Raw genomic sequence first — 26,314 nt, forward strand, 5'->3', positions numbered from 1 at the left:
CCTGGCTCCTGAGGAGACTCAGTTGGGGCATGGAGATGGCAGTGGGTGGGGAGAACGCAGACATCGTCCCTAACCCATCCCAGGCTCGTGGGCCGGCACCATCTCGTTCTCACCCAGCCGCCAGGCACTCGAGGATACACGCACACCGGGCACCTGTCCCCCAGGCTCCTCTCTCTGGGGCAAACATCAGTCTCCAAACTCATGGCAACTTTATTGTCGGCGTGTGCAGGGTGGAGGCAGAGGGCCTCAGTCGTGGTAGAGGCGCAGGAGGCAGCCGCGCAGGGTGCCCATGTAGCGGTCCCAGAGGGCCTGGTGCCTGCAATGGAAACGGAGCACTCACCGGGAGGCCCTGCCGCAAGGCTTCCTCACCTCCACGCATTAAGTCCTCATAAATTCTTGGTGTGTGGTGCTTGGGATCGAAGCCAGGACTTTGTGCACGCCAGGCAGGCACTCCACTCTGAGTTAGACGCCCAGCATACTCACTCCTCATGAATTCTTATGATTCTTCTAACTGTTAGCCCCATCTTACAGGGGAGGCTAAGTAACTTGCCCAGGGTCACAGATTCTTTTTTTTAAAGTCCCTTGAAGGGCTGCAGCGTTCCTGGAGATACTGTAATACTAGAATATCGGGTCCATGCCTGGAGTGGATAGACCAAGTTCCTAATCCATCGCCCAGCTCCAAAACCCAATGAGTAGGTTGTCCTCAGACAGGACTTGTCAGACACTAAACTAATGAGAACAGACACTACACTTGGCTAAGCCAAAATGCTGAAACGCGACCGTCACAGATTCTAAGAATGGACAGAGACTTCCCCAGGGAGCCAATGGAGACACTGGGGCTGTCTGTGGGGTGAGGCCCGGCTACACAGAGGGCGGGGTCTCTCACCGGAAGCCGTCCAGGGAGTGCACAGATGCTGAATACTGATTCAAGAAGAGCCGTACATCATTCGGTGGCCAGTGGTCGGAGCGGCAGGGTTCCACAAACTGCGGGCCCAAGGAACATTCAGTGCAGCCAGCGCCCTCAGGGCCAGGCCAGGCTGGGCACTGGAGGGCGGCAGGAAGGACAGCTCACCTTCTCCACCAGGTCCACGAACAGGTCTCTGACGTCCTTATTGTGGGTCAGCTTGGCGGCCACATTCACTAGCCCCCGGGACAGGTTCTGTGGGGCAGGGATCCTGGGAGTTTTGCTTTCTGCCTCAAAAGCTGAGGGCTGAGCACAGAGGCTGGGGGGGAGACCCCTCCCCAAAACTATCCACCTCCCTCAAGCAGGTCCCCTGGTTTATGAGCAGGTTCCCCTCACGGGCAGGCAGAGGGAGCAGCAGCGCCACCTGCAGGGAGGGGTGGGGCACCACAGGCTGAAGAGGCCCAGAAGAGGCTGGCAGGACCACAGACCTTGAAATTGGCTTCCATCTCGGAGAAGACACTGAGCTTTCCCCGGAGGGCGGTACACACCAGGCTGCAGGGGGAAAGGGTCATGCCTAGGGCCTTGCCTAGGTCTGAGGCCGCCTTCAAGCCCTGCCCCAGAGACCGCCAAGGTCACCTCTTGTGTAAGTCCAGAAGGTCCTTGTCAGCCACTAGCACCTTGAACTCTTTCAAATCCTGGAGAAACTCCTTGTCTAAGTCCACATCCATGTCGTCCACCTGGGAGTCTGTGTGAGGCCCATGGGGCAGTTGGGGTGGGAGAGACACCCGAGCCATGAGATCCAGAGTCGTCCTCGCCTGCCACTCCCCGCACCCCACGGGACAAGAGACAACGGGATCTCAGAGGAGGAGTGACAGGGCCAGGCCACAGGTCTGCAGAGCGGGGAAAACACACGGGAGCAGAGGTGGCCTGCGTGGGGCCGGCAGAGGGCTGCCGGCGGGGGACCAGGCGCTGGGGGGGGGGAGCGTCCAGGCACCTGGGTCGGTGGGGGCCTCACCGACGGCTCCGAGGGTCCAGTTCTGGATCATGAGCTCGGCGCAGAAGGCAAAGTCACCGAAGCTCAGATACTGCAACTTTTTCTTCCCTGTCTCAAAGCGGTTGTTGGCAAAGAAGACGATGGCTGCGTAGTCTCTGCAGGGGGGGGAGTGTAGACCCTCTCAGCCCCTGAAGTCCCACACCTACGGCGGGTGTCCTAACACGAGCTCACTCCATAATTATCTGTTGGCTTTTTTGGTACTGGAGATTCCAGCCAGGGGCATTCTAGCTCTGAGACAAGAGGGTCGCAGGTTCGCAGTCAGCCCCGGCGACCTGGTCAGGCCTCCGCAACTCCGTGAGACCCTGTTTCAAAATAAAGAATAAAAAACAGAGCCAGGCGTGGTGGCACGCGCTTGTAATCCCAGTACTTGGGAGGCTGAGAAAGGAGGATCAAGCAGGTTTGAAGCCAGCCTCAGCTACTTAGTGAGGCTCTCAGAAGTTTGGTGAGACCCTGTTTCCAAAAAATATATAAAATAGGTCTGGAGTATAGCCCAGAGGTAGAAAGCCCCTGGGGGGAAAAAAAAAGTAAATAAATAAAAAGATAGGGATAGGGCTCGCAGGTAGAATTCCCCTGGGTTCAATCCTTTATTACTGAAAAAAAAAAAAAAAAAAAAAGCAAGCAGCAGCAGCTCCCAAATGCACCCTGGGCTGGAAGTCCAAGTTCTTGTCTCTTTCAGTCCTGCTCACTGTGTGACGTGCCCCAAGTCACTATGGGCTTCTCATCTATGGAAAGAAGTCTCAGCCCAGGTTTCCTAAGGATGTAGTGGGAGGACCACATGGGCGGAAGCTACCATTACCCAGCACTTTCTTTTCTTTTTCTTTTTTTCTTGTGGCACTGGGGATTGAACCCAGAGGCATTCTACCTTTGACCTAAAGGCCCACCCCGATTTTCTTATTTGGAAACAGGGTCTCACTAGTTGCAGAGGGCCTCCTCAAGTTGTCAAGGCTGTCTTTGAACTGCAATCCTCCTGCCTCAGCCTCCCAAGTATTGGGATTACAAGCACGTGCCACCACGTCCAGTTTACCCAGCACTTTCTCTCTTTTTTTTTTTTTGCAGTACTGGGGATGGAACCCAGGGACATTCTACCTCCCAGCTACACCCCCAGCCCCATTTTTTAGTCTTTATTTTGAAACAGGGTCTCACTAAGTTACAGTGAGCTTCACTAAGTAGCTGAGGCTGTTCGTGAACCACGACCCTCCAGTCTCAGCCTCCCGAATGCTGGGATGACAAGCGTGTGCCACCACGCCCAGCTCGCATCAATGACTTTTTTCTTTTTCTTTTTTTTTTTGTGGTACTGGGGGTGGAACACAGGGGCTTTTCCACCTGTGGGCTATACTTCCATACCTATTTTATATTTTATTTGGAAACAGGGTCTCACTAAGTTGCTGAGAGCCTCACTAAGTAGCTGAGGCTGGCTTTGAACCTGTGTGATCCTCCTGTCTCAGCCTCCCAAGCGCAGGGATTACAAGCGTGCGCCACCGCGCCCGGCTCTACCCAGCACTTCCTAAGTGCTTGATATACTCCACCTGACAACAGCCGAGCTACAACATAACCAGGCTAGGCTTTGAAGCCAGACCAGACTACTCTAAAGTGCAGGCTAGAAAGACAGGTACAGTGGTACACTCCTATAATCCCTGTATTTGGGAGACTGAAACAGGGAGATCACAGGTTCAAAGCCAGTCTCAACAATTTAGTGAGACTGTCTCAAAATAAGAAGAAAATTGCTGGGTGTGGTGGTGCATGCTTATAATCCCAGTACTTGGGAGGACCGCAGGGGTTCAAGGCCAGCCACAGCTACTTAGTGAGGCCCTGCAGAACTTAGTGAGACCCTGTTTCCAAATAAATAAGTAAATAAATAAGAAATAAAAAATAGGGCTGGGGGTCTAGCTCCGAGGTAGAATGCCCCTGGGTTCTATCCTCAGTACTGCGGGGGGAAAAAAAAGGAAAAGAAAAGAAAAGAAAGCAAATCAGGATGGGGGTATAGCTCAGGGGTAGAATGCTGGGTTCTTTCCAGTACTACAATAAGCATAGACTATAAGCAGGTAACCACCCCAGAAGCGCATAGGGGTGTAGGGGAGGTGTGCGCAGGTGGCCAGGCTGCCGGCCCCTCACCTGGCCAACCGGTCGGAGAGGAGGAAGTGTTGCTGGATGTTATCCACCAGAGAGCCCCGCATTTCCTCCACCACCTTGAAGACTCGCTTAAAGTTGTCAAACTGCAGGGAAGTGATGAGAGCCTGGTTAGAAGGTACTCACCCAGTGAACTTTGGGGATGCAACCCAGAGGCATTCTACCTCTAAGCTACACACCCAGCCCTATGTTTTATACTTTATTTTGAGACAGGGTCTTCGTAAATTGCAGAGGGTCTCGCAAGTAGCCGAGGCTGTCTGCAAACCATAATTCTCCTGTCTCAGCTTCTCAAATGCTGGGATTACAAGCGTGTGCCACCATGCCCAGCTCCTATTTTTTATTATTTATTTATTTTTGGTGGTACTGGGGCCCCTGGAAACCCTTCTACCTCCGGGCTACACTCCCAGATCTATTTTTATACTTTTTTTTATTTGGAAACAGGGTCTCTTAAGCCAGCGCGGCTGGCTTCGAACCTGCGCGATCCTCCTGTCTCCACCTCCCAAGCACGGGGATTACAAGGGTGCGCCACCACACTTGGCTTCTTTATTTATTTTTGGTGGTACTGGGGATGGAACCCAGGGGCCTTCTACCTCTGGGCTATACTCCTAGACCTATTTTATATTTTATTTGGAAACAGGGTCTCTACAGCCAGCTGAGGCTGACTTCAAATCTGCGCAATCCTCCTGCCTCAGCATCCCAAATGCAGGGATTACAAGCGTGCGCTACCACACCTGGCTTGTTAATTTATTTATTGCGGTACTGGGGATGTAAGCCAGGGGCATTCTACCTCCGAGCTACACCCCCATTTTTTATTCTTTTTTTTGGGGGGGGAGGTGGTACTGGGGATGGAACCCAGGGGCTTTATACCTCTGGGCTACATCCAGACATATTTTTATATTTTATTAGAAACAGGGTCTCACTAAGTTGCTGAGAGCCTAAGTAGCTGAGGCTGGCTTCGAACCTGTGTGATCCTCCTGTCTCAGCCTCCCAAGCGCAGGGATTACAAGCGTGCGCCACCATGCCCGGCTCCTGCCTTGGCTTTCAAGGGGTCAGAGCAACATGAGCAAAACCAAGCCTGGGGCTGGAGGAATGACAGGCTAGAGGTCTGCATCTCAGAGAGGCTGAAGGTCAAGAGCATAAGGTACAGATTCTACCCTCGAGGCAATGAGAGCCGATGAAAGTTTATCAACTAGCCAGGCTTGTTAGTGCATGCCCGCAATCCCAGTACTTGGGAGGCTGAGACAGAAGGATTGCAGGTTCAAAGCCAGCCTCAGCAATTTATGCCCTTAGCTACTTAGCGAGATCCTATTTCAAAATAAAAAATAAAAGACCGGTCAATGTGGCACACACTTGTAATCCCAGTACTTGGGAGGCTGAGACAGGAGGATTGCAAGCTTGTGGCCAGCCTCAGCTACGTCGTGAGGCCCTCTGCAACTTAACGGGAACTTGTTTGAAAATAAGAAACAGCCAAGCGTGGTGGCGCATGCTTGCAATCCCAGCATTTGGGAGGCTGAGACAGAAGCATCAGCTACTTAACGAGGCCCTTTGCAACGCAGTGAGACCCTGTTTCAAAATAAAAAGAATTAGCTGGGTGTGGTGGCTCACAATCCTGTAGGTTAAAAGCCAGCCTCAGCTACTTAGTGAGGCTCTCAGCAACTTAGTGAGACCCTGTTTCCAAATAAAATATAGCCCGGAGGTAGAAAGCCCCTGGGTTCTACTCCAGTACCACCAAGACAAAAAAAAAAAAAAAAAAAGAAAAAAAGAAAAAGAAGGAAAATATAAAGAATAAAAAATAGGACTGGGGGTATAGCTCAGAGCTAGAAGCTAGAATATCCCTGGGTTCAATCCCCAATGCCACAAAGTTAAATAAATAAATAAATAAACAAATAAATAGGGCTGGGGATATATCTCAGAGGTAGAATGTCCCTGGGTTCAATCCCCAGCAACACACACACACACACACACACACACACACACACGTTTGTGAACAGGTGAGAGCTATGGTCAGATCTGGTTCTATGAAAAGTCACTCGGAGCACAGGGAAGGGATGATTCAGAAGGGACAAAGGGAAGGGGAAAAAGAGACAAGCTATGAAGCTACTGCCACCGTCAATAGGCTAGAGCTGGGACGGTGGCTGACGAGAATGAGGGGGTGGACTGATAGTGCAGGTTCGATGCCCACCTGTCTGCGGCAGCTCTTGAGGGTGATGCCTGTTTTGGTGCTGATGTCGTCCAGGTCTTTCTTGGTACCCTTGGACAGCTTCTTGCCCAGGACCTCCCGAACAAAGGCCTCGTCAAAGGCATAGTACCTTGTGGAGAGGGAGGGCACCACTGACCCTCCATAAACGAGGGCAAAGGAGGCCTGGCAGGGCCTGCGGCTGGCTCCTTCTGCACTCAACTTCCTGAGTGCCTGGGTTAAGTCCCGTCCCTCCCTGGGCCTCAGTTTCTACTTGCAAAAATGGGTCTATTGGCCCAACTATCAGGCTAGTTGGAATCCCCACCATCCGCCAGGTGAGCACCTTTCGATAAGGAGCGCCTGCCGAGAGGGCGGGATCTGGAAAATGAGTTGGCGCAGCAGCTTGGTGGGCGCGTGCAGCAGGCGCTCAAGCATGTGGAAGGTTCGGTAGTGGTCCATGGTGTCGCTCTGCAGCACCGCCGCGGTGGCCCCCGTCTGCTCCAGGATTCCCGAGCGCACTCGCAGGGCCACAGCGTCGCTCACTGGGGAAGGCGCGCTACATCAAGCCCCACCTCTCCAGGGATGCCAGCCGCAGCCCCTCTCCATCCCTGTCTCCTAGCCAGCTGCCCACTCCCCGGCAGAACGCCCAAGCCCCGGCCCCGCCCCTCTCCCATTCAAAACAACCGCTCAGCCCCACGGGCTCCCCCAGACCTGAATAACCATCCAGCCAGAGGCGATACACATCCTCGTCGATAAGGGTCGTGTTCCCCACGAAGATGTCCAGCTCGCTGGTCATGGCGAGGCCCGGGCCCGGGGCGCCCCGAGCAGCAGCTGGCACCGCCCGGGCGGGCGCGCCGCGACAGGGCCACTTCCGGGAGCGCCGAGATTACGCTCCGGGCACCCGGAGCCAGAGGCGGACCACTTCCGGGCGGGCCGGCGGGGGAGAGGCGGAGGCCTGGGCCGGAGCCGGCGGGGCCCTCGGTCCTCCGCCCTCCTAACTCTGGGGTCTCCGCGATTTTCAGAGGAGCGTGCCTTCGCTAGTCTCCCCTCCGCCAAAAACTTTCCCGTACTCCCTCCCATCTTCTCTGACCTCTGGGCTTCTCACCTTTGACCTGTATGTTACTTGGAGGTTTCAAAGGCCCCTACCCTAAGTCTCTTCTCTGCAAAACGGGTGTGACTTCCAAGGGCTCTTGCTGGGAAACCCCTCTGTGTTGCGGATGGGCCCCTCTCCTGGGCGTGGGACGCCTCCCACCATGGTTTTAACCATAGCCCCCCCCACACACAAGCTGAAGACCCCACACAAGCCAAGGACCTCTCAGCCGCTTCTCAGAGCTCTGCAAGCAAGTCCGCATCCGCAGAGACGTTTATCAGTCAAGCGTCTCCATTCTGCGTTCCCTTGGGCCTCTCAAAAGCTCTACACAAGCCGGGCGTGGTGGCGCACGCTTGTAATCCCCGAGCTTGGGAGGCCGAGACGGGAGGATCGCAGAGGTTCGAAGCCAGCCTCAGCTACTGAGTGAGGCTCTCAGCAACTTAATGAGATCCTGTTTCCAAATAAAATATAAAATAGGTCTGGGAGGATAGCCTGGAGGTACAAAGCCCCTGGGTTCCACTTCCAGTAACACACACACACACACACACACACACACACACACGACAGGCCCCTGGATCTCCACAATGCTTCTTTCCTGCGTCTCTGTCTCAGTGACAGCCCCAATATCACCAGTTCTCGCCCTAGAACTTGGGCTTTCTCCCAAATTTCTCTCTCCCATTCGGTTCTGCCGATTTGCCTACTGAGTACCTAGTGTCTCCTTTGTCTCCACCCCTCTGACGCAGCCCTAGCCGCTGCACAGCTCTTTGCTCCTGACACAGTGTTACTAATCTCATCTTTCTCTTGCCCCAAGGTCCATCCCACACGGAACAGCTGAAGGATCTTTGTAAAATTTTCAAATGTTACTCCCCTATTTAAAATCCTTACTGGCCTTTGGAAACGATCCAGTCTAGTACTGAAAGCTCTTATAAATCTAGCTCCTGAAAGCCTCCCATCCTGGCTCTTTCCACTTTCTGTACACATTTGTCTTTTTATTTTTTAATTTTTTTATTTATCTTATTGTGTGTGTGTGTGTGTGTGTGTGTGTGTGTGTGTGTGGTACTGGGGGTGGAACCCAGAGGCTTTCTACCTCCGGGCTATACTCCCAGACTTTTTTTTATATTTTATTTGGAAACAGGGTCTCACTAAGTTGCTGAGAGCCTAAGTAGCTGAGGCTGGCTTCGAACCCTTTTCAACCTCCTGAATGCTGGGATTACAAGCTTGCGTCACCACGCCCGGCTTCACATTTGTCTTTTTTAAAAGATCAAATTACTCTCATTGTTCCTAAAGCAGATAGGCTGTTTCGGGCACCACTGTCTTTTACTACACTATTCTTTCTTCCTCACACCGTTTTCTCTTGACTTGGCGAAGTCCTATGCATTTTTCGGGGCTCCTCGGATATCTTTTGGGAAACCTTTCAGGGGTCCCTGAGACTTCCTACGCTTCTCCATTTTTCGTTTGCATTTTGGTGCTGTGAATAAACACAGCACCTACTGCATTCTAGGCAAGCGCCTTACCACTGAGCCATACTCCCAGCCCTCCGCCATTTGCTTCTTATGTGGCACGATCTGCCAGATTGCGGTTTTTTTGAGGTCAAGATCAGCATCTTAGTCAAGTTTATTTCTGCGTGGGCCTCACACACAATAAAGGTTTATTGGGCAAATGAACCCTCGGATGTCCCAACTCCCAGCAGGAAACACTCCCTGGGAGGGAGGGTCGGCTGCTAATGAGCCAGGACGTCTGGACTCAGGAGTCCGAAGGACCTGGCAGTGATGCCGCAGTGAGCCGAGACTCAGTTGGACCAGAGAGGCCGGAGGGGCAGGAAAACCAGCCGTTCTGAGTTCTGAGGAAGGTTGGGCATGAGTCAGGGGTGGACGTCCTCATCTTGGTTTTCAGAAGGAGCCGAGATGTTCGAATTGAATAGATCCGGAACTTGGAAGTAAGATACGCCTCCAAGTTGGATTGAGACTGGCGCAGATGGGCAGGACGCGGTTCCCCTGAGATGCGGGGGTCTAGAGACCGGGGCTGGAGGGGGCGGGGCCCGGCGCTCCGCGCTCAGGCCCCGCCCCTTTCCGAGAGGCGTCCTCATTGGCTGTCCTTCGGTAACGTCACGCGGCCCCGCCCCGCGCGCGCTCCGCCGCGTGCCCGCCCTCGGGTGGCCGCTGCAGCCTACGCTTCCTCCGCCACTGCCCGCTGCCCGCCGAGCCCGAGCCCGCGCGGCGCCCGGCCCGACCTGGGGCTCCTGGGCCGCGACGGCGGGCGGGCGATGCTCCAGTGGCCTGACCAGCCATGGAGGCCGAGGCAGGCGGCCTGGAGGAGCTGACGGATGAGGAGATGGCGGCGCTGGGCAAGGAGGAGCTGGTGCGGCGACTGCGGCGAGAGGAGGCGGCGCGCCTGGCGGCGTTGGTGCAGCGCGGCCGCCTCATGCAGGAGGTGAACCGGCAGCTGCAGGGTCACCTGGGCGAGATCCGCGAGCTCAAGCAGCTGAACCGGCGGCTGCAGGCCGAGAACCGGGAGCTGCGCGATCTCTGCTGCTTCCTGGACTCGGAGCGCCAGCGCGGGCGGCGGGCCGCGCGCCAGTGGCAGCTCTTCGGGACCCAAGCATCCCGGGCGGTGCGCGAGGACCTGGGCGGCTGTTGGCAGAAGCTCGCCGAGCTGGAGGGCCGCCAGGAGGAGCTGCTGCGGGAGAATCTGGCGCTTAAGGAGCTCTGCCTGGCGCTGGGCGAGGAGTGGGGCCCCCGCGGCCCCAGCGGCGCGGGGGGCTCAGGCGCCGGGCCGACACCCGAGCTCGCCCTGCCCCCCTGCGGACCCCGCGACCTGGGCGACGGAAGCTCCAGCACCGGCAGCGTGGGCAGTCCTGACCAGTTGCCCCTGGCCTGCTCCCCAGATGACTGAGGCTGCTGCTGCTTCCACGCGGACGCCCTCCAGGATTGCTCCCCGTGCGCCCGGACCGCTGTAGACTGCCGCCGGACCTGGACGCAGCTCCGGCTGCGTACCAGGGGCCGCTGGCATGGACTGAGAAGGAAGCCCTGGCACTGAGGAGGGCCCCTCGCTCTCGCTGGCGGGACAGCAGGGGGACTGGAGCGGAGGGACTTGCTGGGGGTTGGGTGGGAACTAATAAACCCGGACGGAAGCGGAGCCTGAAGCCTGGGCAGCCTCTGTCTGAGACTCGCCGGGATTGGGGTGAGGGAGGGAACGCTGAGATGGGGTGCCGTATCCATCGGAGGGACTGCAGAACTAAGGTGGCTGACTGCCCCATTACCTCGAGCCCGGGGTGGGATGCAGGACGGTGGTAAGCCACTGCCTCCCCCTTCGGGCACCAGGATAAGCCGTAATCCGGCCCCTGAAGTGGCTCCGGTTCCCTTCCCGGCTCCTTCCTGTCCAAGACAATGGGGCAGGAAGCAGGTGTTGGGCGCCTAGAACCCACTCGGCCGCCTCCTCTGAGAGTGGACGGGGCCTAACAGCGCCTCCTGCGGCACGCCAAGGGCACCTGGGTCCCTGCCAGAAGGATGATAATCTTCAGTTTTCGGGTTGCTCCAATCATTCTCTAGATCCTGGAGATGAGGCAGAGCAGATGTAGTCCTATTTGTCAGAGAAGACAATTGAGGTCCAAAAAATACGGCAGAATCCGTCCAAGGCCACCAGTACATGAGGAGCTGAGGCTGGAACCTAGGGCTTCTGGCTCCAAATGGCCTCCCTTTGAAAGCCTCTGGGCCCAACCAGACACCCAGGCCAGAGCTTCAAGGCTTTTATTGCATGTGGCAGGTCTGTATAAAAATACTCTCTTTAGGAAAATAAATAGCAGCAGCTATCATGGTGGGTGGAGGCTTAGGTTCTTTGGAGCTAAAGGCTTCTCAGGGCTGGAGTCTTCAGGTTCGCTCATCACAGAGGCCTCTGGCACCTCCTGAGCTGTGCCACTCGGGAGGGGCTGGCAGAACATCCTGGTCCAGTCACCTGGTGCTGCTGCCAGTGGGGCTGGGTGAGTTAGTGTTCTAGGCTGGTACAACCGCACCTTCTGTCAGGGGTTCGGGCTAGGTGGATGGCAGAGTATTGGGGCATGGGAGTGGTCTGGAAAGGGTTGGGGCTCAGAGGACCTTTAAGCATCTACAGAGTCTCTGGGCTCCACACAAATGGGAAATGTTTTCATGCAACTTGTGATGGAGAGGCCAGCTCTCGAGAAAAAAAAAAAAAGTGGGCAGTTTGGGTGACCACACGCTGCCTCTGCTGCAAGGCTCAGTCTCATGTGGAGGGGTGGAGAAGAGCCTGCTGGCGTTGGGCATGGGACGTGGTCCAGGCCAGCTGGACTCCTGGGGGGAAGGGAGCTGTTGGCGAGGATAACACCTGCAGGGGTGGGGTGGGGGCCGGGTTCACAAGGCAAGGAGAGTGGGGGAGCCCAGGGGGTCGGAAGATGGGTCCCCACTGCTGCTGCTGCTCCTTCGGTGAGCTGAGGAACAGGGCTCGGGGGTGCTGGGATAGGTAAAGACCAGGCTGGGGGTAAAAGGGGTCAGGGAGGGTGTGGTCATGAGTGTGGGGGTGTGCAGTGCTTCGGGTTCAAGCACAGGCCCCGGGGAAAGGGAGATACAAGGTACAGGGCGGCAGGGGGCCGGTGGGCTGCCGGTGCCGCTGGTACTGCTAGTGCCGCCTGTGTCCCTCGCCTTCTCTCCCTCCGGGATTTTGCAGATGGGGCGGTGGGCTTCCAGAACCAGCTCCAGGCGCTCCTTCTGCTTCTGCAGCTCCTCAATCTCTCGCTGCAGCCCGGATTTCTCATCCTCCAATTTGTCGGTCTCCTAGAGAGGGCGAGGAGAAGAGTCGGGGAAGATGAGGGCCAAAGACCTGGAAGCCTTCGGTGGGGGGCGGGGGTTGAGCGGCCCCGGCAAGCCTGGACTGCAACTCCCATGAGCCCCTGGGGGAAGATGGGCCCGACTCCCGGCAGCCCCGGGGCTTCTTGGGAGGAGACGGCCCCTAGTTGTCAGCTGAGCCCTGCTGCGGGTCGGGCTGCGCTGCAGCTCGGTTTGGGTCGCCCGCCCCGTCCTCTCCGCAGCAGGTGGGGGGCGCGGCCGGGAGCCCCTCGCCCGCCGGGCTCACCGCCTGCAGGAAGTCGGTCAGCTCCTTCCTCCGGTTCCTGCACTTGGCCGCGGCCAGTTTGTTGCGCTCGCGCCTCACTCGGCGGCGCTCCTCCTCCTCGGGGCTGACCTGGGGGTGGGATGGCGGCGGTGAGCGGACCCCAGGCCCCCGGCCGCCCCGAGCTTGGGACCGCGGCGCTCCAAGCGGCCGGGTCTCCTCCCAGCTGGCTTTACAGCCCGGTTCTTCCCGCAAGTCTCCCAGGTCTCGGATAAGCCCAGCTCTAGCAAGCTTTCCCTTTTCCAGCCAGCAGTGGCTTCTCCTCCTCTGAACCCCTGGGGCGGGTTCTCTCTTTCCGCAGGACCCGCACCCTTCAGGGGTCTCTGGGAAACCAAATCTCTTCCTCCACAGGTGTGAGCATTAAGAGGGACCCAGGAGTACCGCTGAGTAATTTGCAGTTCACTGGGAGCCTGTTATGTGCTAACCAAGCACGTTACATAGCTTTGTGGGGTCCACCTTTGGAGATGGAGGTTGAACCCCACCTCTGCACGCCAGGCCAACGCTCTAAGACTGAACTACGACCCAGCCCCTACATCGATGGTGGGGAGGGACACGTGTGGAGTGTTGAGGATTGAACCCAGGGCCATTCTACCAAGCTACACCCCCCAGGCACCCTTTTTTGTGATATAGGGATAGAACCCCGGGGCATTCTACCTCTGAGCTCCACTCTCCCAGCCCAATTTTTTATTCTTTATTTTGAAACGGGTCTCACCAAGTTGCTGAGGGCCTTGCTAAATTGCTGAGGCTGGCCTCAAACCTGCAATCCTCCTGTCTCAGCCTCTCAAGTACTGGGATTACAAGTGTGTGGCACTGAGCCGGGCTCCCAGCCCCTACATAGATTCTTAATGAATTTCCCATGTGAGGAGCTGAAGCTCAGGGAGGATGAATAACTTGTTTAAGTCCCAGAGCAAGAATAAATAAGAATGAATATCTACTCATTCTGTTTATTTTTATTTATTTATTTATTTATTTTGGTGCTGGGGGTGCAACCCAAGGACCTTCTACCTCCGGGCTATACTCCCAGACCTATTTTATATTTTACTTGGAAACAAGGTCTCACTAAGTTGCTGAGGCTGGCTTTGAACCTATGTGATCCTCCTGTCTCAGCCTCCCAAGCGCGGGGATTACAAGCGTGCGCCACCACGCTCGGCTCTACTCATTCTGTTTAAGTTGAGGGAGAGGCCAGCTGATGGAGGCCACTTCCCCCTGGGGGACTCCATCCATGAGTCACAGCCCCAACCCTGTACTATCCAGGACCAAAGAATCACACTCTCTGATCAGGGCTGAAGGAAGCCTCGGAGGGGTTACCTTTGTCCTGCCACCGTGGCTCACACCCTATTCCCCTTCTCCAGCTGGTCATGAAGGCCAGCCATCGTTTCTGGGACACCCACCTCTGGTCAATCTCATCTCTCCCAGTGTTCTACCCACCCCCCTCCCGGTCCTCTCTGCCCTGCGAGCAGAGCAAGCTTTTTAAGGTGGACCCCCCCACACACTATAGTCTCATATACCAAAACTCCCCAGGGAGAGGGAGGAGAGGCCCCCCCTTAGACAGCCTCATGTCTCATTCATTTATTTGGGGAAGGTGAGAGTTCTCGGTTCCCTGTGCCTGGAGCCTTCTGTGAGCGCCCAGTGAGACGGTGTTGCTCAGCGGCTAAGATCTGACTTTGAAGCTGCGCACACCTGTCTCTCACGATTTACCACTTGTGTGATTTGGGGCTAGTGACTACTCTCTGCCTTCATTTCCTTGGCTGGAAGATGGAAAAAGAAAAGGTTTAAATGGCCAGGCAAAGCCAGGCGTGGTGGCGCACGCTTGTAATCCCAGCGCTTGGGAGGCGGAGACAGGAGGATCGTGCAAGTTCAAAGCCAGCCTCAGCTACTTAGCAAGGTGCTTTTGAAACCCTGTTTCAAAAGTAAAAAGACGCCGGTCGTGATGGTGCACGCTTGTAATCCCTGGGCTTGGGAGGCAGAGACGGGAGGATCGCACAGGTTCGAAACCAGCCTCATCTGGCTTAAGAGACCCTGTTTCCAAAAAAAAAAATAGGGAGTGTGGCCGGGAGGTAGAAGGGCTTCCAGGAACCCCAGTACTACCAAAAAGCAAAAACAAAAACAAAAAAACAAAACAAAATTAAATTAAAAAGACTAAAAAATCAGGTTGGGGGTGTAGCATGGAGGTACAGTGCCCCTGGGCTCCATCCTCGGTACCTCAAGAAAAAAGAGATTTAATAAAAACACCAAAAAATAAAGTAATTCCCCAGAGGGGTTTTGTGGGGAATCAAATGAAATAGGGAAACAGATGCAGAGGCAGGTGAAGGAGCCTGTCCTGCTCTCTCCCCAGCTACAGCATGACCCTCCTGCCCTGCCCTCCACACACCTTCCATCCCACTGTGTGCGTGTGCATGCGTGTGTGTGTGTGTGTGTGTGTGTGTGTGTGAACAAAGCCAGGGGCATTCTACCTCTAAGATATACCCCCAACCCTATTTTATTTTATTCTTATTTTATATAGGGTCTCAGTTGCCTAGGGTCTCCCTAAATTGTTGAGGCTGGCCTTGAACCTGTGACCCTCCTGTCTCAGCCTCCCAAATACCGGGATTACGGGCATACCATGTCTGACTCCTCCACTCCCACTCTTCCTCTTGACATCTCCTGTATCTGAAATGGCCTTTTCTTCTCTCTCCTAGACTAACGCTCGGACTTCTCTAGGAAGCTTTCCCTGCTCCAGAAATGATCCTTTTGCCCTCGGGACCTCCCGTGGGACTCCCTCCCTGGGACTCCAGTGGCCCGACCTTCCCCTTGTGAGCCTGCCTGCGCCCTCTCACCTCTGCGGACAATCAGACCTGGGCCAACACCTCAGCTCCTTACCTGTTCACAGGGCCGGCGACGTACGCCTGGAGGTGGCCCAAGGGCACGGATGACGCCTGGCCGGGGCTGCGGGGGGCTGTACTGAGGGTAGGCCAGAGGCCTGGGGTAGCTGCTGGGCCCCAGGAAATGAGGCTGTACCATCCACTGCAATTCGTGGCTGCCGCTCACAGCATCAATGCTCGGCACCAGATGAAACTTCTGAGAAATAACAAATGGAGGGTCAGAAGGGAAGGGAGGGAAGGTCAGGGATGAGGTCTGTGTGGACGGAGGGGCTTCCAGGGGACAGAGGCCATGTTGATGTCACTCCCAATGCAGGTACTGGTTCCAGGAGGCCAGAAAGAGCGCAGTTTGGTAATCAGAGAAGCACAGTTTGGTAATCAGAGAAGCCGACCTGGAGAATCAGTGTTTAAGACCTGTGAGCCCAGCCAGGCACGGTGGTGCACACTTGTAATCCCAGCACTGGGGAGGCTGAGACAGGAGGATTGTGGTTTGCAGCCAGCCTCAACTACTAAGTGAGGCCCTTTCCAACTCAGTGAGACCCTGTTTCAAAATAAAGAATAAAAAATAGGAAGCCAGGAGCCAGTCATGGTAGCGCACACTTGTAATCCCAGCATTTGGGAGGCTGAGAAAGGAGGATTGCGGTTTGCAGACAGCCTCAGCTATTTAGTGAGGCCCTTTGCAACCCTGTTTCAAAATAAAGAAAGTGGCCCACGATTGTAATCCCTGCGCTTGGGAGGCGGAGACAGGAGGATCACACAGGTTTGAAGCCAGCCTTGCTGGTCCTGTTTCCAAATAAAAATATAAAAAATAGGTGTCTGGGAGTGTAGCCCGGAGGTAGAAGGGTTTCCAGGAACCCCCAGTACCACCAAAAAAAAAAAAAAAAAAAAAAAAAAAAGCCGGGCATGGTGTCCCACGGTTGTAATCCCAGCATTTGGGAGGCTGAGATGGGAGGATCGCAGTTAGAGGACAGCCTCGGCTATTACTTAGTGAGGCCCTTTGGAACTCCATGAAACCCTGTTTCAAAATAAAGGATAAAAAATAGGGCTGGGGGTATAGCTCGAAGGTAGAATGCCCCTGGGTTCCATCCCCAGTACCGAAAAAAGAAAAGAAAAAAATAAATAAAGAAAAAAAATAGAAGCCAGGCGTGGTGGTACACGCTTGTAGTCCCAGCATTTGGGAAGCTGAGCCCTGAAGATGCCAGTTCTCGGACAACCTCAGCTACTTAGGCCATTTGCAACTCAGACCCTGTTTCAAAATTAAAAGACTAAAAAAATAGGGCTGGAGGTGTGTGGCTGGAAGGTACAATGCCCTGGGTTCCATCCCCAGTACGCAAAAAAAAAAAAAAAAAAAGGAAGCTGGGTGTGGTGACACACACTTGTAATCCCAGCATTTGGGAGGCTGAGACAGGAGGATCACGGTTCTCAGACAGTCTCAGCTACTTAGTGAGGCCCTCTGCAACTCAGTGAGACCCTGTTTCCAAAAAATAAGGCTGGAGGTGATGTAGCTCGGAGGTAGAATGCCCCTACCCAGTACCGCCAAAAAAACAAACAAACAAACAAACAAAAAACACCAAAACTGCAGGCCTTTGGGCAGGTCATGTCAACTCTGCTGGTCGCTCCTCCTCAGAGCTAATTATCAAGTGTGAACTGCCCACGTTACAAAGAGTGACTCACTGAGTTGGGACAATAGTATCTTCATTTTCAGACAGGAGAACAGTTGTCCACAGACACACAGGCAATAAGCAGGAAGTGGGATTTGAGCCCAGGTGTCTGGGCTTTTACCCGCTCCTGCACCAATCTGCACAAAGAAGATCATTACAGCTCCTAGCTCCCAGGGGAGCTGTGAGAATCAGGTGAGAGAATGTGAGCGACTCTGTTGAGTGGCAAGTTCCCAGTGCAGAGGGGCCGTGATGGGAAGAGCCACAGCTTGGAAGGCATCCTGTCTATTTACTTATTTATTTATTTATTTATTTTGCGGTACTAGAGACAGAACCCGGGGCATTCTACCTCTGAGCTATACCCCCAGCCCTGTTTTTACTCTTTATTTTGAAACAGGGTCTCACTGAGTTGCAAAGGGCCTCACTAAGTAGCTGAAGCTGTCCACAAACCCAGATCCTCCTGTCTCCGCCTCCCAAATGCTGGGATTACAAGCGTGCGCCACCACGCCCGGCTCATCCTGCCTAGTGCGTAGTTCAGATCACAGCTCAGCCACTTACTGACTGTGATTCCGGTTAAGTTATTTGACCTCAATGAGTCTCTGCTTCCTCTTTTTGTTTATTTATTTTATATTTTTGTGTGTGGCACTGGGGATTCTACACTCTCAGCCCTATATATTTTTTTTTTAATTTTGAAACAGGGTCTTACTAGGTAGCTGAGAATTTCATTACTTGCTAAGACTGTCCTCAAACCTGTAATCCAGCCAGGCGTGGTGGCGCACGCTTGTAATCCCCGCGCTTGGGAGCAGAGACAGGAGGATGGCGCAGGTTCGAAGCCAGCGCCGCTGGCTTAAGAGACGCTGTTTCCAAATAAAAAAAATATGTAAAAATAGGTTTGGGAGTGTAGCCCGGAGGTAGAAGGGCTTCCAGGAACCCCAGTACCACCAAAAAAATAAAAAAAAATGAAACAACAACAACAAAAAAACTCTAATCCTCCTGTCTCTGCCTCCCAAGTACTAGGATTACAGGTGTGTGCCACCATCCCAGGATTACTTTTTTTTTTTGTACTAGGGATGGAATCCATTGGCATTCTACCTCTGAGCTACACCCCCAGCCCTTTTTATTTTGAAACAGGGTCTCACTAAGTTGCTGACGCTGGTCTCTCCTCATATCTCAGCCTCTCTCAAATTCTGGGATTTTAGGTGTATGCCACAGTGCCCAGCTCTCATTTTGTAGTATTATTATAGATGGAGATAACAGCATTTCATTTTTGCTAAGAAGTAGAACTTTAACAGCTCTGAAATCATGGTTTAATTGGCAGTTTAAAAAATTTAGTGACAAGCCAGGCGTGGTGGCGCACGCTTGTAATCCCAGCATTCGGGAGGCTGTGACTGGAGGTTCCCGGTTCGCGGACAGCCTCAGATAGTTAGTGAAGCCCTCTGCAACTCAGTGAGACCCGGTTTCAAAATAAAGAATAAAAAATAGGGCAGGGGGTGTAGCTTGGAGGTCAAATGCCCCTGGGTTCCATCCCCAGACCCGTTAAAAAAAAAAAAAAGCCAGACGTGGTGGCGCACACTTATAATCTCACCATTCTGGAGGCTGAGACTGGAGGATCACAGTTTGCAAACATCCTCAGCTACTTAGTGAGGCCCTCCGCAACTTAGTGAGACCCTTTTTCAATGTAAAGAATAAAAAATAGGGCAGGTGGTGTAACTCGGAGGTCAAATGTCCCTGGCTTCTATCCCCAGGCCTGAAAAAAAAAAAAAAAAAAAAAAAAAAGCTGGGCATGGTGGCATGCCTGTAACTGCAGTACTTGGGAGGCTGAGACCAGAGGGCTGCAGAATCAAGGTCAGCCTCAGAAGCTTAGTAAGGCTGTCAGCAAATTGGTGAGACTCTGATTTCCAAATAAAAAATAAAGCCAGATATGGTTTTGCATGCTTGTAATCCCAGCATTTGGGAGGCTGAGTCAGGAGGATCCAGGTTCGCAGCCAGCCTCAGCTACTTAGTGAGGCCCTTTGCAACTCGGTGAGACCCTGTTTCAAAATAAAGAATAAAAAATAGGGCCGGGGCTGGGCATGGTGGCACATGTTTGTAACCCCAGTGCTTGGGAGACTGAGACAGGAGAATCGCACAGGCTCAAGGCCAGCCTCAGCTACTGAGTGAGGCTCTCAGCAATTTAGTGAGACCCTGTTTCCAAATAAAGTATAAAATAGGTCTGGGAGTATAGCCTGGAGGTGGAAAAGCCCCTGGGTTCCACCCCCTGTACCACCAAAAAAAAAAAAAAAAAAAAGGGCTGGGCGTGTAGCTCAAAGGTAGAATGCCCCTGGGTAACACCCCCAGTATCACTAAATATAAATAAATAAATAAATAAATAAATAAATAAATAAATAAATAAATAGAGTAGAATAAGGGCTGGAGGTGTAGCTCAGAGGTAGAATGCCCTTGGGTTCAGTCCCCAGCAACACCACACACACACACACACACACACACACACACACACACACACACACACTAAATAACAGGGCTGGGGTGTAGACTGGAGGTAGAATGCCCTGGTTTCCATCCTCAGTCTCAGTACCACCAGAAAAGATGAAGAGGAGGAGGAGGAGGAGGAGGAGGAGGAGGAGGAGGAGGAGGAGGAACAAGGAAGGAAGGAAGGAAGGAAGGAAGGAAGGAAGGAAAAGAAAAGATGGCACAAAATACTAGTGGATTCTTTAAAGTATGGGTTTTTAGCGTCCCTGCGTTACGGCAGGTGAGGTGGAAAGCCCACAGCGCTGGCACCGGGCTATCTCCAGCTGTGACCTGCGATCCTCCCGTTCAGCCAGAAACCTAAGGGGCGGGTTGGCCCGGGCTCGGGCTCGGCTGCGGAGGGCGCTGCTCGGGCCCTGCAGGGGGCCCCGGCCGCGCGTCCGTCCCGCCGTCCGGGGTGCCCACAGGCAGGCGGGTGGGGGGCCCCGGCCTCCCCAGCGGCGCGTCCCGCTCCCGCGTCGTCGGGCCAGGAAGGGAGGGGCGTCCGCGGTGACTCAGCCCCGTGAGTCGGCCGCCGTGACTCGGCGGAACGGACCGCTCCGGCCCCCCTGGAGACACGTGCTGCGCCCCCGACAGGAAGCGGCACCTGCAGCGCGGCCCGCCCGCCTTTGGGTGCCGAGGGGCGCGGGCGGGGGGCGCCCACGGGGCAGGGTGCCAGGGCCGGCCTCCCGGAGCCCACCAGGGATGGGACCCGGGCCGAGGGCGATGGGCGCACGGACGGGCACTCGGACGGCCACGGACAGGAGCCCACTCCGTCCAGGATGGCTTCTCCCGGGTCCGCCCTCCCTCCCCCGAAGGGGCAGCTCCGCCACCGCCGGACCGGGTCCAGCATTCACCCCGGCCCGGGGGACCGCGCCGCTGCCCCGTCGGGGCGCGGCCGAGGCCCGCGGACACGCGGTGGACGGCGGACCGGGCGGTCGCGGGGCAGCCCGCCTCCCGGGACCCCGACTCACCTGCGGCGCGGCGGCGGCGGCGGGGGGCTGCGCGGGCCCGCCGTACGCGCCCCCGGCCCCCGCGCCCGGGCCCGGCTCCCCGAAGTCGCGGTACATGCCCGGCCGGCTCCGCGCTCTGACTCACGCGCGCCTCGCGCAGCCTTTTCTTTTTATGAATGAAAAGTCCTGGGGCGGATCCGCCGGGGCGGCGGGGCGGGGGCGCTGCCGCCCACCCCGACGCCGCCCGCAGCGGTGCCCGGGCCCCCTGACGTCGCTGCCCATACATGGAGCGACTTCCTCGCCGCGCCCAGGTGCAGGATTCCCCGGCGCACCTGCGCGGCCCGCCCGGCCCGCGAGCCCGGGGCTGGAGACCCCGGCCCGCCGCGCCGAGGAGCCGCGCGGGGGTCGCCGTGACGGAGGTGGGGGCTGTCGGCAACTGTGAGCGAATTAGGAACGTGGTGGACTGTTGTCACTATTGCTAGTATTCACCGGGTGCTTGTTTAATCGTGCCAGGAACCGTGGAAAGTGTTACCCAAGGCTTCGCAGTCCTGCCTCGAAGCCCCTCGGCAGAGGTTGTGTAAGGCTTCAACTGTATTCAAAAGTAAATAAATGACAAAGCCCGGTTACAAAATTGGTGTCTCCTTTCTTTCTTTCTTTCTTTTTCTTTCTTTTTCTTTCTTTCTTTTCCTTTTTTTTTTTTTTTTTTTGTGCTAAGGATTGGACCTGGGGCATTCTACAACACCAGTCTCTGTCTGTCTGTGTCTCATTTGGAAACAGAATTTCTCTAAGTTGTACTAGGATTACAGATGTGAGCTACCATGCCTGGCTGCTTTACAACTCGTGTGTGTGTGTGTGTGTGTGTGTGTGTGTGTGTGTGTGTGTTACTGGGGATTGAGCCCCAGAGGCATTTTACCTCCCAGCTACACGTGTAGACCTTTTTTTTTTTTTTTTTTTGGTGGTACTGGGGGTGGAACCCAAGGGCTTTTCTACCTCCGGGCTATACTCCCAGACCTATTTTATATTTTATTTGGAAACAGGGTCTCACTAAGTTGCCGAGAGCCTCACTAAGTAGCCGAGGCTGGCTTCGAACCTGTGAGATCCTCCTGTCTCAGCCTCCCAAGGGATTATGAGCGAGTGCCACCCCACCCTGCTATATAGACCTATTTTTTTAATTTTTATTTTGGAACAGGATCTCTCTATGTCAATGAGGGTCTGATTACTAGCTGAGGCCATGCTCAAACTTAGGATTCTCCTCTCTCAGCCTTCTGAGCATGGAGAATCAAAGGCATGCGTCATCACGCCGGCTGGCTTACAGTTTTAATGAGGTGATTCTCGGAACCGCACATGGCTATAGTGCAATAGAGTGGTGTTGCCCAGGATAATCTCAGGAGCTATAGCGAGTTTCTAATTCAGAGCCCGTACAAGCAGTGGGAGCCAGCTGTGGGTTCACAGGTGTTCTGAGGACTAATAGACAATAACTTCTTGACATTAAGAGCTGCTCTGGGACCGTGTGTCACCAGCCGTGGAGTATGTCAAAGGGAATGTGAGGCTCTGGCCAAGTGTGCTGGGGAGGTAAATACCACCAGCAGCCCATTTTAGAGATAGGTAAACTGAGGCAGGAGTGGTCGAAATGCGTTACCCAAGTTTACTGAGTGAGTGGCTGAGGATGGTGGCAGGGTGAGGGCTCCACCCCTGCAGGGCATCAGTGCTGAGAGAAGTATCCCAAATCCTCCTCTGCCTCCTCCCTTTTTTGGGGGGGAATGGAACTCAGGGGCATTATACCTCTGAGCTACACCACCAGCCCTATTTTTTTAGTCTTTTTATTTTTGAAACAGGGTCTCACTGAGTTGTAAAGGGTCTCTAAGTAGCTGAGACTGTCAGCAAACTGCAATCCTCTGGTCTCAGCTTTCCAAATGCTGGGATTATAAGCGTGTGTCACCAACCCCAGCAGCTTCCTACCATTTTATTTTATTTTATTTTATTTATTTATTTATTTATTTTTACAGTACTGGGGATAGAATCCAGGGGCATGGAACCTATGGTACCTCCGAGCTACACCCCCAGCCCTATTTTTTTTTTTATTCTTTATTTTGAAACAGGGTCTCACTGAGTTGCAAAGGGCCTCACTAAGTAGCTGAGGCTGGTGCAAACTGCGATCCTCCTGTCTCAGCCTCCCGAATGCTGGGATTCCTCCCATTTTGTAGAGGAGAACACTGAGGTTCCGAGAGAGCAAAGAGGGCCCAGAGCTGTACAACTACAAACAGAGCTGGCGCTCCTCTTGCCCGCCAGTGCCTCTGGCTGATCAGTGGCTTTGAGTCAGCAAGCAGGTCCCCGGGTCCTCATCCCAGAGGCAGCATTTCATTTTCTGTCCGCGTGACCTTGGCCGGGTCACCTCTCCAGAGTCTCAGTCGCAACTGGGCCGCCCTGCTGACCTCAGAGGACTGCTGTCTGATCCAGTGAGATCACACGCATGAAAGTGCTTTGTAAGCTGTAAAGTGGGGCGCACTCAGAAGGTGCTTACCAGCCTGGCGCCCCTCCCTTGCCCGGCACTACCCATGCTCGCCTTTCTTGAAAAAGAAGAGGAGCCACAGAAGTCTAGCAGAAGAGGAATAAGTGTGTGTGTGTGTGTGTGTGTGTGTGTGTGTGTGTGTGAGAGAGAGAGAGAGAGAGAGAGAGAGAGAGAGAGAGAGAGAGAGAGAGAGAGAAAGAGACAGCACAGCCGGGGGTGGCGACACACACTTGTCATCCCAGCATTCGGGAGGCTGAGATAGGAGGATTACAGGTTTCTGGCCAGCCTCAGCTACTTAGTGAGGCCCTCCACAACTTAGTGAGACCCTGTTTCAAGATAAGGAATTAAAAAATAGGGCTGGAGGTATAGCTTGGAGGTGGAATACTCCTGGGTTCCATCCCCAGTACTGCAAAAAAAAAAAAAAAAAGATAAAAATAGGGCTGGGGGTGTGGCTCAGAAGTAGAATGCCCTTGGGTTCATTCCCCCAGTGACTGTGGGACTCTGATCACATATGCACACGCATGCACATACGCATATACGCATTCATGTGCACACTGGTATATCTGAACTCGGCTGAGCCGCATCCCACCTGCTGCAGAAACACCACCCTGCCTCTTCCTCCTCCAGTCTGGGTAACAGGCAGGGCATAGGCTCAGGTCTCCAGCCGTGTGTGTGTGTGTGTGTGTGTGTGTGTGTGTGTGTGTGTGTGTGGCTTTGAAAGCCCCTTCCTGCTCTAACGGTCGCTGGAGCCACAAGGCGGCCCTTTCAGAAGAGGCGCATTCCAAGGTCCTCACTCACAAGCTCCTGCCTCGTGGCCCCGCGGGTTCCCAGCGTCTGACCTCACCGGCTCTCCCCGGGGAGCCAGCAGAGAACCCCAGGGCCCCCAGGGCCCTCGAGATGACTGGGAGCCTGGGGGGCAGAGACCCTGCCCCTGGCCTGGCTCGGGCTCGCTCCTCGGAGCCCCGGGGACCCCCAGCACTTGGGGCTGCGGCGGGGCCAGGGCGAGGGAGGGCTCGCCGGGCAGCTCGTGGGTTCTCAGGGCCAGCAGGGCGTTGGAGGGGATGTTTATGTGTTTCAGTTTCCATTCTCTTTTTAAATTGAAGTGTACTTTTTAATTGAGGTGAAATTCACACAACATGCAATTAGCCATCTCAAAGTGGGCACTTTGGTGGTATTTAGGGGAGTCACAGGGCTGTGTAACCGCCACCTCTCTGCCTCCAGAACTTCATCGCTCCAGAAAAACACCTCATGCCCATTAAGTAATCGCTCCGGCCCCCGCCCCTCGCCCGGTAAGCACGGATCTACTTCTGAAAGTCTCTAGGTCTGTGTTCATGAACATGTTGAGCCATTCAATATGTGACCCCATAATCCCAGTACTCTAGAATCCCTCCTGAGACAGGAGGCGTGCAAGTTCGAGACCAGCCTGTGCAATTTAGGAAGACCCTGTTTCAAGAATATATATATATATATATATATATATAGATAGATAGATAGATAGATAGATAGATAGATATATGGCCGGGCAGAGTTCAGAGGTAGAATACCCCTGGATTAGCCGGGCGTGGTGGCGCACGCTTGTCATCCCCGCTCTCGGGAGGCGGAGACAGGAGGATCGCACAGGTCCGAAGCCAGCCGCGCGCGCTGGCTTAGGAGACCCTGTTTCCAAATAAAAATGTAAAAATAGGTCTGGGAGTGTAGCCCGGAGGTAGAAGGGCTTCCAGGAACCCCAGTACCACCAATAAATAAATAAATAAATAAATAAATCCCTAGTATATCTCTCTCTCACACACACACACACGTGACCTTTTATGCCTGACTTACTCTACATAGCATAAGATTTACTTATTTATTTATTTATTTATTTATTTATTCGGAACTGGGGGTGGACACCCAGGGGCGTTCGACCTCTGAGCTACACCTCCAGCCCTATTTTTTATTCTTTATTTTGAAACCGGGTCTCACTGAGTTGCAGAGGGCCTCATTAAGTAGCTGAGGCTGAAGCCGGGCGTGGCGGCGCACGCTTGTAATCACAACATTCGGGAGGCTGAGACCGAAGGGATCGCAGTTCGCTGACAGACTCAGCTACTTAGTGAGACCCTGTTTCAATTTTGTGTGTGTGTGTGTGTGTGTGTGTGTGTGTGTGTGTGGTACTGGGGGTGGAACCCAGGGGCTTTTCTACCTCCGGGCTATACTCCCAGACCTATTTTATATTTTATTTGGAAACAGGGTCTCACTAAGTTGCTGAGAGCCTCACTAAGTAGCTGAGGCTGGCTTCGAACCTGCGCCATCCTCCTGTCTCAGCCTCCCAAGCACGGGGATTACAAGCGTGTGCCACCACGCCTGGCCTTATTCTTTATTTTGAAACAGGGTCTCACTAAATTGCAGAGGGCCTCACTAAGTTGCTGAGGCTGGCTGCAAACCTGCGATCCTCCTGTTTCAGCCTCCCAAGTACTGGGATTATAGGCGTGCGCCACCACGCCCAGCTCCCCAGTACTGGGATTATAAACATGGGCATCGCATCAAACTGCGTGGGAGTTTTCATGTGGATATATTTTTGTTTCTCTTGGATAGATACCTAAGAGCAGAATTTCTGGGTCATAAGATAATTTTCTGAGAAGCTACCAGATGTTTCCCAAAGGAGCTGAACCAATATACATTTCCCCCCACTGTGTATGAGGGTTCTGATTTCTCCGAATTTTTGCCTGACTTTACTAGTTTCCCTTTTCAGATTAAAGACATCCTAAAGGCATAAAGTGATGTGTGTGTGTGTGTGTGTGTGTGTGTGTTACTGAGGATTGACCTGGGGACATTCTACCTCTGAGCTATACCTCCATCCCTATTTTTTATTTTTATTTTGAAACATGGTCTTGCTAGGTTGATGAGAGTCTCACTACTTTCTGAGGCTGTCCTCAATCCTGTGATTCTCCTGTCTCAGCCTCCTAAGTACTGGGATTACAAGTATGTGCCACCACACCTTCGAGTGTGTGTGTGTTTTGCGGAACTAGGGATATAACCCAGGGACATTCTACCTCCTAGCTACACCCTTAGCCCTATTTTTTTTTTTTTTTACTATTTATTTTGAAACAGGGTCTCACTAAGTTGCAGAGGGTCTCACTAAATTGCTGAGGCTGGCTGGGAACCGTGATCCTCCTGTCTCAGCCTCCTGAGTACTGGGATTACACGCACCCGGCTCCTTCTTGTGCTTTGATTTATATTTTCTTAGTGATAAGTGAACACCTTTTGTGGGGAGGCGAGGAATGGGGTCTCACTATGTTATCCAGGCTGGCCTCAAACTTGAAATCCTCCCTCCTCAGCCTCCTGAGCAGCTGGGGTTACAGGCAGTGAACATCCCTTCATGTGCT

At 54.0% G+C, this 26,314-nt stretch overlaps 3 protein-coding genes across 7 annotated transcripts; 1 reads left to right on the forward strand and 2 right to left on the reverse strand.

The window, feature by feature from the left end:
* Window positions 1–246: 246 nt before the first annotated feature.
* Window positions 247–7,057, reverse strand: FIBP (FGF1 intracellular binding protein; the record flags this gene model as incomplete). Of its 2 annotated transcripts, none has more annotated exons than XM_080718770.1 (10): window positions 247–316; window positions 887–984; window positions 1,073–1,159; window positions 1,393–1,456; window positions 1,541–1,649; window positions 1,920–2,053; window positions 4,071–4,171; window positions 6,268–6,394; window positions 6,605–6,803; window positions 6,973–7,057. In XM_080718770.1, 10 exons carry the CDS (start codon window positions 7,055–7,057, stop codon window positions 247–249), a joined length of 1,074 nt encoding a protein of 357 aa, XP_080574896.1. The 2 variants fall into 2 exon arrangements, with proteins under 2 accessions (XP_080574896.1, XP_080574895.1); XM_080718769.1 differs by having other exon boundaries at window positions 1,899–2,053.
* A 2,580-nt stretch (window positions 7,058–9,637) lies between these two features.
* CCDC85B (coiled-coil domain containing 85B) lies at window positions 9,638–10,243 on the forward strand (the record flags this gene model as incomplete). Its single annotated transcript, XM_080706201.1, has 1 exon — window positions 9,638–10,243. The coding sequence occupies one exon, from the start codon at window positions 9,638–9,640 to the stop codon at window positions 10,241–10,243; it is 606 nt and encodes a 201-aa protein (XP_080562327.1).
* Window positions 10,244–11,715: 1,472 nt separating this feature from the next.
* Window positions 11,716–20,560, reverse strand: FOSL1 (FOS like 1, AP-1 transcription factor subunit; the record flags this gene model as incomplete). 4 transcript variants are annotated; one of them, XM_080698709.1, is made up of 4 exons in its annotated part: window positions 11,716–12,135; window positions 12,434–12,541; window positions 15,329–15,526; window positions 20,465–20,560. In XM_080698709.1, 4 exons carry the CDS (start codon window positions 20,558–20,560, stop codon window positions 11,716–11,718), a joined length of 822 nt encoding a protein of 273 aa, XP_080554835.1. The 4 variants fall into 4 exon arrangements, with proteins under 4 accessions (XP_080554835.1, XP_080554837.1, XP_080554836.1 ...); XM_080698711.1 differs by lacking the exon at window positions 15,329–15,526; XM_080698710.1 differs by lacking the exon at window positions 12,434–12,541.
* Window positions 20,561–26,314: the final 5,754 nt, after the last annotated feature.

The sequence above is a fragment of the Muscardinus avellanarius genome (genome assembly GCF_963383645.1).
Source record: "Muscardinus avellanarius genome assembly, chromosome: 1".
NCBI lineage: Eukaryota > Metazoa > Chordata > Mammalia > Rodentia > Gliridae > Muscardinus > Muscardinus avellanarius.